The sequence below is a fragment of the Thunnus thynnus genome, chromosome 12 (assembly GCF_963924715.1).
Source record: "Thunnus thynnus chromosome 12, fThuThy2.1, whole genome shotgun sequence".
NCBI lineage: Eukaryota > Metazoa > Chordata > Actinopteri > Scombriformes > Scombridae > Thunnus > Thunnus thynnus.
In genome coordinates, this window is record NC_089528.1 from 12,106,114 (window position 1) to 12,118,113 (window position 12,000).

Below are 12,000 nucleotides of genomic sequence, written 5' to 3' on the forward strand. Positions count from 1 at the left end.
TGTGGAAGAGGACCCGCTCCCTATGTAGATATAAAGGGCTCATTCTAAGGTAACAAAAACACAATGATTCTTATTTTCAGGTGATTATACGCCAATGAAAACATACTTATGAATATTATATTCCGTTTCTGTAAAGTCTGTCCCACTAGATACCACTAAATTCTATACACTGCACCTTTAAGTGAAACCATTCAAGATGTTTAGTGAGGAAATCCTGTGTAAGTAAAATAACCTTAACCTGTCAAGTAACTAGTAGCTATAATTGTTAAATAAATGTATTGGAGTAAAGAGTACAATGTTTGCCTCTGAAATGTAGTGGAGTGGACGTATAAAGTAGCATAATGTGGATTACTCAAGTAAATCATAAGTACCTCAAATATGTACAGTACTTGAGTAAATGTACTTTGTTACATTCCACCACAGTTGATCATTCTATATATTTCCAAACACATGGAGATACAAACAGAATACAGAGGGGAAAAAAAACACAAAAACCCAAAACCACCGGATAAGTCACATTTCACATTGATTTGAGTCCAGGAGTCCCTCGTGTTTTATTGCACAATAACCCAACTTTCCAGGGGATGCAGCAGGAAGACTACAATAACACAAAATACTTTGTTTAGCATATGCTGCATACATTGATTGACATCTCAAAACTTGACACGTTTTTCTTTTGCACCTTTACTGAGTATCAGCCTGCCCTGATACATTTGTGTTTTTATAAGGACAAAAGTCTGTAATCTCACTATTTAGAACACTGTATTTCTTCTATTTAAAATTGCATCTCTTGTGATGTAGGACATTAATACTAAGTCATTGCTATGCAGCTCAATTAATGGATGGTGCATTTACAAGTGGAGCAGAGCCGTTGCTAATGCACTTTTATGACAATAGTAGAAACTTCACCCAATTCGAATGTAAACACTTCAACACCTTCAATACTATTTCCTTTTACATTACTGCACTGCCGTTTTACGGATGCAGTTAAGTGTTTTTTCCAAATACTAGAATCTTCACTGACCCCATGACAAGTGTGATATACGTGTGATGCCTTGACTGTTGTCTAAATAGGAAAATGACTTCATTTTCACCGTCTCGACAGCAATGATAAAGCTTTACCCAGAAAATTTAAAAGGGTTTAGATTATAGACAAGAATGTAGGTATGAGCGACTGTCGCCCTCTACTCGTCAAGAAGGAATATTCACAGATAGACTTTGTCAATCATTTTTTTTAGATTATTATCCTCCGCCGGGCTAATGGCTGCCCATTGTTCAAAAACAGCTAAATACATTGTGAAGGGGCATGGGGGGGAATTATAGGTAGTGAATATGTCTCATATTATACTGTAGTAGCATGCTGAATCAGTTATATCCTGCTACATTAGCTTGTGTCTTAGTATTTCATAAGTTTGTGTCACGGACATACAGTTGGGCTGGTTAGTGCATTATCCATGGTTTCAGTCGTTCACATCCCAGCACTGGCTGTCCGGTGACAACGGTGTATCAACATCAACTGTGACTCTGGAATGAGTTCTTCCCAAAACCACATCTGTGGTCGGCCAATACCGTTGTAGTTTACATCAAGTGCTTCGATAAAAGAAAAAAAAAAACAGAGGGAGGAAGTAGCTCTCCCCTCTCAGAATGGTCCATATGAAGTGCAAAGTTCATTAACATGATTAATTTTGTTTTTAGAGAGTGCTTCAGTGGGCTTTATTTTAAATATTCCTCTCGCCACTGCTCGGCACTCATACGATGGTCTCGTCAGTCATTTTCTTGGTCGACTTGGTCGGCACAGAACGCTGGGTGGTGTGTGCTCCTTTCATGTCAGGCATGAGCAGGCGCACTTTCTGATTGGTCCTCCTCCACTCTGAGTACAACTGACAGTGATACCGAAATGACACCTGAGATTGAATGGAAGAAGAGAAGGGGGGAGGAAGAGGGAGGGGCGAGACACGAGGCGACAAGAGGAAAAGACAGACATCAATAAAACTGACATGAAGATATTTGAGACAGAGTAGTACGGCTGCAGGACAGGAATGATATGCTGACTGAAGCTGTAACGGCTGGACGACAGGCGCTCTGAAGCAGAGCAGAAGGGCTACTCTTTCACAATTTGTCATTTTTAATCATTCTTTTACTGAGGATTACAGGATTAGGTTTCAGATTCATAATACATCCTATTCTTTAAGAACATGATCCTGTTAAGTATGACCTGTTAAGGTAAAATGAGAGTAAAGCTATTGTTACTCAGTTAAATAAAAGCATTAGAGAATCAATACATACATCTGTGTACATGCACACATTTTCTGGCCAACTTTCAAACAAATGATGAATGCTATGTGCTTGAGAATATCAAGTCACACATGCCCTAACGTCTCTGTTTCCTTTGACTTTGTTGACGTGCTATTCAAGGTCATTAAGACCAGAAAACTAATGATTGCAACAATAATTAAGGGAAAAACATACATCTGTGTGTTTTTTTGTTTTTGTTTTGTATTGTGTCTACACCAGTTTACGTTTGTTTTCCACGTCTACATGAGACGCCAAGACAAAGGGGAGAAAAATGTTCACTCACTAGCAGCATCTCAACAGTAGCACAGAAACATGTATGTTTTTAAACACAGCTACAGGACGGTAAATAAATTAATGCACTAGTTACCAGTGTCCAGAGGATGTAGATCGTGAAGAGGGCAATAGTGAGCGCTATGAGGCCAACAGCCTCGAGTCTGCTCTTCAGTTGCAGGTGGTCCTGGGCCCCCCTCAGACACAGCCAGCCAGAGATGGCTGCCAGGGGTGTGATGAGAAGGAAGCAGGCCATGTCGCACAACAGCGTGCGCTTCTCACTGCGGGGGCCGGGGTCCTTCAGCCACTGAGCAAGAAAAGAAAAAATTATAATTAATTATAAATAATTACTGCTGCCTTGCAAGTAGTTCCTCGGTTACACTCTGATTATTGCAATATGGTTATAAAATTCATAGTATCCATAGTAGATCTCCAAAAACACAATGTAATTTAATTCTTATATCATCTTAGCCTCTTAATTTGATTGATTGGTGCATCCTTAGCTTGCAGTAGTGATTACCACAAAATTCTGCCATGTAAAAGAGCATCAAAAAGTGTTAAATGACCTTCAGTCCTTGAACACACCTGCATAAATAACATGAATGCTACAGAAAACTAGTCCTATGAATAAAGTGCTCTTGTTACAAGAACAGGAAACCATCTCATCACTGTGAAGCACATCTCATATCCTGAAGATGCCATCTGTTGGCACATACTCTACATGATTAAAAAGCATCTCACAGATGCTTAAAAAATACTCAGCATTAAATATTCACTTCAGTCTTGCTCATTTCCATCTCCTTTTTGTACAAACAAAAAATACACTCAACACAAACAGTCTCTGTTACTTCCACCCATGTGTCCTCACAGTTAACACTCTCTAACCTGTGTGAGGGGTTGTGGCCGCCGTTCGATGGTGAACTCTGTGTGACAGAGTTCACAGTAGCTGGTGTTGGAGGAGGACAGCCACTTCTCCAAGCAGCTCTTGTGCACTTTACCCAGTGTGCCAGTGCAGTCGCAGGGTGAGAGCAGCGTCTCCCCTCCAGCTCCCTCGTGGCAAATCCGACACATCCCTACATCACTGTGGAGAGAGAGAGAGACAACGGAGCGGTGAGGAGAACAATGAGATGATTAACCAAAGTACAATGTAATTATGGTATATTCCTTTAGGTCCCCATGTGAGTTCCTCCCTCTCTTACCTCTGCAAGCTCACCGCTTTAACAACGGTGGAGAGTGGGCGGCCATCTTTGGCCGTAACCTTGGCAATGTACTGGGCCTGCGCAGTAGAATCAGACTCCTCCGAATCCTTAGAGGCATCAGATTCAGCGTTCCCTGAGTAATCACAAAGGGAGCCGGGTAGGTGGCAGCACCCCGACGAAGACATGGCTCTGTTGAGGGTGCAGGTGACGAAGATGATGGCAGAGGTGACTTCAAAAGACGGTCTGATCCCAAACTCCGATGTTCTTCTCCTCTCCTCTCTTCCTCTTTCAACTTAAAGAGCAAACACCTGATGGATGGTGAACAGGAGAACAAGCATAGGTGACTTAAAATGCGACTACACAACTGCAATATTGCAATAAGTGTAATATGATGTCACTCTTGTAAGAATTAACAGCTTCACCTCCCCATGCTTTATAGCCAGCCAGCACACATTGTTTTATATACATATATAAATCCTTTTTCTCTGCTAAATGAACTTTATTTGAACATACTCTATAATCTTTAATGTCTTAATTAATTTGTTTTAGATGAACCCATACACTTAAGATGTTTTATATTTTTTCTTGACACTTTTATGGTTTGTCTGATGCTTTGTCAGTTTTATACTCTGGTCTTGTCTTTTTTACAGCTGAAATGACAAAGTTAAACTTGAAATTGAACTTGAACAGTGCTCAGCATTGTCTTGTTGATACAAGGGAGGTTAACAGCCTATACATTAGGGGTGATATGGACAAAATCAAATATCACAATATTTTTGGCCAAAAACCTAGATATTGATATTGTGAATATTGTAGGGATGACTATTGGTGCCTTCAAAAAATATTTACACAATGAGATTTTTGATAAATATTCATAAGTAATGTGGAAATAATGACTAAGTGAATGCAGCCTTTAAAACCAACACAACACTTATGCCATATCACAATCTCATATCACAATATACACACTGACTAAGTAAGTTCCAGCACCAGGTCTCAAAAACCTGGATAAATTGTGTCCTGGTTTAAAGCAAAAATTCCTTAAAATTCCCCATGGACCAATTGGGCCCATCAAAACAAAAGCATGTTGTGAGGCAAAGTGCTTGATCACCAAAGAAATCAGTCAAATTCAAGATGTCAAGATTTCCAAAGATGGCAAATATATACTGAAAAATTACCAGGAAGCAAGTACAGACACGTGCACAAGACATCTGTTAATTTGATGCAGTGGTGGCACTGAAAGAAAATGTATCTGCTAAAAATATTAAGCTCAACAGAATAAATAAATACATTTAAGAGTGTGATATAGCTTCAATTAACTGTTGTGGCAAGCAAATGTAGAGTGTCTGCAGCATATTCCTGCGCAGTGTGAAAATGTATTTTGTTCAACATTGACAAAACTTTAAGTCCAAACATTTTGCCCTCCACTCAAAAATGTTTTTCTTCTTGTTACTCCAGTTAATGTTTGAGCTTCACTGTACAGAATGATGTATGTGCCTAATTCGACACTAGAAGGCTGTTTTCACATTCATCTGCTGAAGGGGGAACGTTTCTCTGCGCTGACTGAAAATCCGATTTTTAGGGACGGGCATGTGAGCACGATTTGTGACATCAACTAGTTTTGAAGCCAATTCTTATCCAATATACAACTTATACAAGTGTGATGTGGAAACTTGAAGCCCACAGTACACATTCAATGAGAATGGACTTTTAGGAGACATCTGGTGTCCAGCGGTTAAACTTCTGAGATAAAAAATATCTGCATTTTAATAGATTGTGACATTTTTAAAAGAGGGAGATGGAGTAGATGCCATTTTAAGGATTTAAACATGGTAATTATCCTACTTTTTGAGCAAAAATCATATCAGACACAAATTATTGCTTCAAGCAGAGTATGTTTTAATACATATCTGGAAGGGATTTCTAAAATTTAGATATTTGTAAATATAAACCTGTTGGTTCAGATTGTCCTGCCTGGAACATGCACTCCTGCCAGTCCATGCAACCTGATACTATCAACAACAACTTCCTTTAGAGATAAGGCATTATGACAACACACGAGCATGGCAACTAATCTGTGTATTTAATGTCCCTAACGCTGAAGCAAAATAAACCAATGTAATTCACTTCAAATTAATAATGCATTTTTTAAATAAGGTACCCCTAATGTCACCATATCACACGCTGACGTTAACCGATAAATGTATGTATATGTATGAGCACTTTAAATTCACATTTGACATTTAGACAATTAACAGTTGGTTAAAGGATAAACAGAGACAGCTGTATCGACACAGCTCATTTGGGACCGATATGGATTTACATGACTGACAAAGTGCCATTTAATGTGCAAACCGCCGACAAAAGGCTAAATTTACCTCAATACAAGAAAACCATATCCGGCAGCTGAACAGCAGCCAGCCGACAAGCTGATATGAAATGTTGGTTTATATAAAAACAGGTAAACAAGGTTTAAAAAACAGTCGTTGGTGTAAATTTACTCACCCAACGGCCTCCTTTTCTCGCTTGGCCTTGGCCCTGCGTTAAAACCAGACACAGGCTAGCTGAGCTAACTGGACAGCTCTAGCTACAAATTATGACATTGACATCTAACCAAAAGCTGATGATACGAGGGGAGACAAACGACGAACGGATGCGCTGTATCCTCTCCATGGTCTTGTAGTATATCTCACTCGGGTGGTTTTGTTTTAAAAGGTGGGGGGTGGGGGGAAGCAACGACTGTTTCTCCCAGAATTACTAGACACAGCTAACGCGGCTAACTGGCTAGCAACGGGCAAGCCTACCTCAGCATCCCTCAGCTGTGCACGGGTCATGTGACACAATGCTGCCTTCAAAGTCATCAGTGACATTGGAATAATTACCACATTACACAAATTAAGCAGCAAACAAATTGCAAATACGACTAGTGTGCTTGTGAGAACGACAGGTGATTTTATGTTATGTTAAAGTTGCCAGAATGAGATGTTTAGGTGGTCAGTAAACAGTTTTGTAAGATCTGATGATAAAAGTGGTGTATTTTATGACTTTTGTCCAACGAGTTCATTTACACATTTCATGCAAGAACTCATGAGCATTAAGTACCCTAAAACAAAACAACAATCACAAACTACCTGTCCTATGTTCATTTTACTGACTCCTAATGTTTTGTTGTCTATGATCAATGGCACAAATCCCACTTTCCGACCGTTAGCATCTGCAGATTACAACGAGACCTGAATGCAGCGCATATAACAAACAATACTAACAAAACGTGTAATCCTGCCTGTCTGGATACACTGTGTGGCTAAAATGTTTGAATTTCTTTTCCCTGTCAATACTGATTTGATTTCAATAAGGAAACGACCATTATCTTCCTTTGAGAGAACATCTGGAGTAAGTTATTTCTAAATAAAACCGCTAGGTGACAGTATTTAGTCAACCTTCTCAATGTTTTCTGGTACGTAGAAATAGATTGTTATAATAAATAGTTGGTCCAAAAATGAGACCTTCATGGATGATACCGCACTGACAGGATCATTCCACCTGTGCAATGACTGTTTTAGACTTCTGATACTTTAGTTTCTGTTGATAATCTTTATGGTTTCACATAAATAAGTAAAGGATATGAAAACTTCTTCCACCACTGTTTTACATGATACAGATATGATTGCTTGTCTGGCTGGCATTCACAATTTTCTGTTCTTTGGCCAGAGTAGCTGATGCAGAGGTTCAAGCAACAAATTAGTGAAAAATAGGTCGCTGGTTTGAAAACTAAGCAATAAAACTTTTAAAACTAAAGTCTCACCTGCTCTGGTTTGATTCTTGCAGACATCTGTTGATACTTAAGTGTTGGCAAATGAGGGTTTATTGAAGAGGCCACAACAGTCTTGTTCCTTTTACAAAGTACTATTTTTACTGTCCAGTAGCTCCACTGGTGAATGCTGTATAGCTGCCACCATATACTTTATCATACTGTACAAACAGAACTGATGATCAGCAAAAATAAAAACCCTCAAATGCTTGTTTTTTATTGACTTACTGAGTGAGTTGCGTTTTTGAATTAATGAAATTGGAAGCATGTTTTGATGAGCTGTAGGTCAATGACTTGTCAACATTTCTATTTTTACCAACAGTAGTCCAAAAGTAAACTCAGTGGCACAAAAAAGCCTGCAAAAGCAAACATTTTAAAAAGTCTCCCTGACCTAGCTCTTGACCAACTAATGCAATGCTCAGACAGATCTAGCTTCATTTCAGTCAGCCCATCATGCTTTTGCACCGCCTCCTCTGGACCAAACAGTGGTTCAAAAGTGTGTATTTTGTTAGTAGATGTACAAATATAATATTTAAATTTAATTCTTCTTTCTGTAAAAACATTCAACACCATGAGAAGGTTTTAAAATGTAACCCTTTGTGAAATCTAAAATGTCGATTTTGTGCAACCTAGAATAGCAACCCCCACATGTAATTTTCAACCATTAGTTAAACAGTGTCTATCTATTTTTGTCATATCAGCGTGTCTGACCCTCACTCCATGCCTCCTCCCTTTTATTCCCTTTGAACCCAAACACAGATAAAGACGGGGTCCACTCATGAAGAGTGTGATCTGAGCACAGTACTGAGAACGGGGATCATCTCTCTCTCTCTCTCTCTCTCTCTCTCTCTCTCTCTCTCTCTCTCTCTCTCTCTCGCACACACACATGCATGCACACACACACACACACACACACACCTCAGAGCGTGTTTCTCATTAGTTATCCTACCCGTCTGTTTGGTCAAAGTCCAACAGGAATCATGAGACTCTACCTCTTCACATGTTTGGAATATCATGAGACATGCATTAGTGGACTTTAACATGAACAGACACACAAGTGCACACACAATACATTTACATATCAAACATATTTCAGGTGTTTAAGCAGTTAATTAACTTTATAAATTAAGGTGTTCCTAATTTCAAAATCTAAGGACATTTTTGTTGACATTAAAATGAACTAACATTTCCATGATACAGCATTTCTGAAATATTTAGCATTGTAATTCAGTGAGTGTGTGTGTATGTTGGTCTGTCTTGTGTTTTGGCAATGACTGCATGATTCATGATCTATTGATGCTGTCACAAAGGAAACATGGTTTCTAAGGCTGGTAGAAACAAGGTTTGAAATTTTTGGACGACATAGTAGAGATTCAACAAGTTGTGATTTCGTCCCAATATTAGTTTACATTGTTGAGCTTTTTCCAGCCTGGCCTATACTGCTGCTCTCCTTATCATAAAGCCTGATAATGACCTGACTCAGCTTTCGGAGAAGCCTTCTTCACCTGTGTTGCAGTGTGCAGTAGTGAACATAAATTACATATAGCATCATCACTTTAGTTAACATTTGTTTGCTTTTCTCTTCTTTCAGCTGCAGTGTTGGATACAGAAACTTGAAGAAACTTTCTTGGCTGTGCGTAGTGACTTTCTTGAGTTTTTTCAAGACAGCAGAGACTCCAGGAGGTCACTGCACCTAGTTTAGAAACAGTCCAGCACAGTTAAACCACAATTTTTTTTTTTTTACCCTTCAGTTTTTGTACGAATTAAAGAAATGAAATATAACATGTCAATCAGTGAGCTTTAAAGGATGGATTTTTTTACTTTCAGACAGAGCCAGGCTAGCTGTTTCCCCCTGTTTCCAGTCTTTGTGCTAGCAAACTGTCTGCTGGCTATAGTTTCATATTTAATGGACAAATATAAGAGTGGTATTGATCTTCTCATCTAACTCTTGGAGAGAATTTGCCAAAATGTCAAACTATATCTTAAACCTTCAGCGTCTTGGTCAGATGTACAGACAGACAAAAACAGATGCAAATAAATGATTAATTTACAGTCATTTGTATAGCATTTAAGTACAATGTATTGTAAATTTTTGAAATGGGTCATGTTGACAGACAAATTGCATAACTTATTCACAGCGTTTGGCTTTCAATAACAGTCTAATTCAAGTGCTGCAGTTCCATCTCGTGATCCTTTAAACTGTCAGCAGGAGTCCTCATGAGCACCAGTGGAAGGCAGTAATTCAGTTTTTCTCATTTTCCAATGCCCTCTTGTCCTTGTGTGAAGGACACTAACTTGATCTTGCTGCCTTTCTCACACAACAGTTCAAAATCCAACGGTCCAATAGGTGCCATCAGAATAAAGGTATATTCTTAATTTTTAATGGACTTTGAGTGCACATTCAGCACTCTGCAGCCCTCCAGGTGTCCATTCATTCTCAGACAGTGCTCCAGACATTTTGAGTTATATTCAGCAGACCGTGAGATCAGTTCATATGAATAATACTCTGAATGTAAATCTGGTAAACTCATTCCATTAGTGTCTGTCTTACAATGTTTAGTTTCTGTCCATCAACTATAGAAGGTCATTTTGTGGTGGTTGAGGGTATTTACTTAATTTCACTTCTTATCACTCGTCTGTTCAAGTTGCAGTCAAAAATTAAAAATTCATGGAATTTCATTGAGAAAAATTCTCAGTATTACCCTGTGTTTATCTATCCATCATAGTGTTTATTTTTGATGTTTTGGACTTTCACCTTGTACTGACCGTATTGATCTAAAGATATGAATGGTCCTGCAGCAAAAACAATACATGAAGCAGCTTTGATCATAACATATTTTAAATCTAAACAGCAATCCAAATGACACTGTTCAATAAATACATATATTGATTTGAATTCCCTCTAATTGCTTTTAGTTCATTATATTTTTACAATATTTTTCAATTTTAGAACAACTGAAGCCTGTTTTGCTCTTAAATATTAATGTTTAATTTGAACAGCTAGCAGTTTTAAGACTTTATTCAGAGCAAGTGTTTTATGTTTTATGTTAAAATTTCCATGTGTACACATTAAACAAGGAAGATGATAGTTAGGAATATTATATTTGCATTACATTTTTCTGCATCTTTATTCAAGGGCAACCCTCATTCATTTCACCTTGGTTATAGCACAAGGTATGCTGTCCCTTTTCATCTGACGCCAAATCACTCTTTCAGCATCCATCCATGCGTCATGAGACCCACATAACTTTTCTAACTCAGAACATGCCATTATTGGTTTTGACTTTACAAATGTGAACAGTGAAACCATGCACATGATTCCAAACTTGTCATACTGTGCTCCCAATTACAAAACGGTGTGGATTCGTTCAGCTGCATTATTGAATCACCAACTGACTATTCTGAGTGTGGTCAGCTGATCGTGCAGCAGCTTTCAGGAAAAAAAAATCCAGTAAAGACAGACTCATGAATGAAACTACATCTTCCCTACCATGCAAAGTGCTATCAACGTGCACTTAAACAAAAAAAAAAAACCCACAATGGTTAAATACTGCTGTTGTGGAGCTGCAGCTGGACTGTTAGCTGTTCTGCTGCCTAACATGGCGACTGTTGGATGTGAATGTATTCATGTTTGTAACTCTTAAAACTCATCAGTCTGCCAGTAGAAAAGATGATTTGAATTAAATACTATAGTATTGGTCAGAGGTTTTGGATAGAACATAAAATTGTTCATTCAGATGCCTTTAACCATTTCTAATGCCCATTTTTATCTCTTATTTAGGAAAAATAACTGCATGTTTTTCTACAATCGCCTGAAACAGATCGAGTTTTAAAGTTAAATTTAAAGACTTTGGCCTGAAATCCAGTAGGCTGAGCCTAACTAATGTCTTCTTCAAAGGGAGAAGGTAAGAGCTAGTGTGTTTGGTGCAGCTTAAACACTTTGCTCTGTTATGCTTTTGTGAGTGAGAAGGGTGTGAAGTTGAACATCCTCAGCTTTATGTGTGATCATGTGTGATAGGGGAGGGTGATGTCGGTTACATATACATGATTGAAACATTCAAATGAGAAACCTGTAATAAATCAAATAACCAGAGAGGAATACCTGTTTTTGGCTGATTGAGGGAATTAACTACCTGACAAATCAAAGTACTTCATGATATTGATGATCCTGTAAATCCAATACTGCATCAAGCTGTCTTGCTAATTGATGCAACACTATTGCCAAAGACCCAATTCACATAGTATAAATAATATAGAAAAATATCTTGTCATCTCATGATTTAAAGTATATAATCAAATTACCCAATCCTAATGAATGACAGTGTGGAATAGTAAAGTTTTTGTACATTGCAGGGCTATGAGTAACTTCATTGTTCACTTGATATGAATGTTAACAACCTCAAATTTAAACTTAAGTGGCTGAAC

The 12,000-nt window shown here is 38.2% G+C and overlaps 1 protein-coding gene across 1 annotated transcript; it reads right to left on the reverse strand.

Moving 5' to 3' along the window:
- Nucleotides 1-525: 525 nt before the first annotated feature.
- Nucleotides 526-6,588, reverse strand: LOC137194005 (E3 ubiquitin-protein ligase MARCHF2-like). Its single transcript, XM_067605514.1, has 5 exons — nucleotides 6,270-6,588; nucleotides 3,765-4,072; nucleotides 3,451-3,646; nucleotides 2,663-2,872; nucleotides 526-1,904 (listed from the first exon to the last, which is right to left on the reverse strand). The coding sequence occupies exons 2-5, from the start codon at nucleotides 3,947-3,949 to the stop codon at nucleotides 1,749-1,751; spliced, it is 747 nt and encodes a 248-aa protein (XP_067461615.1). The 5' UTR covers nucleotides 3,950-4,072; nucleotides 6,270-6,588; the 3' UTR covers nucleotides 526-1,748.
- Nucleotides 6,589-12,000: the final 5,412 nt, after the last annotated feature.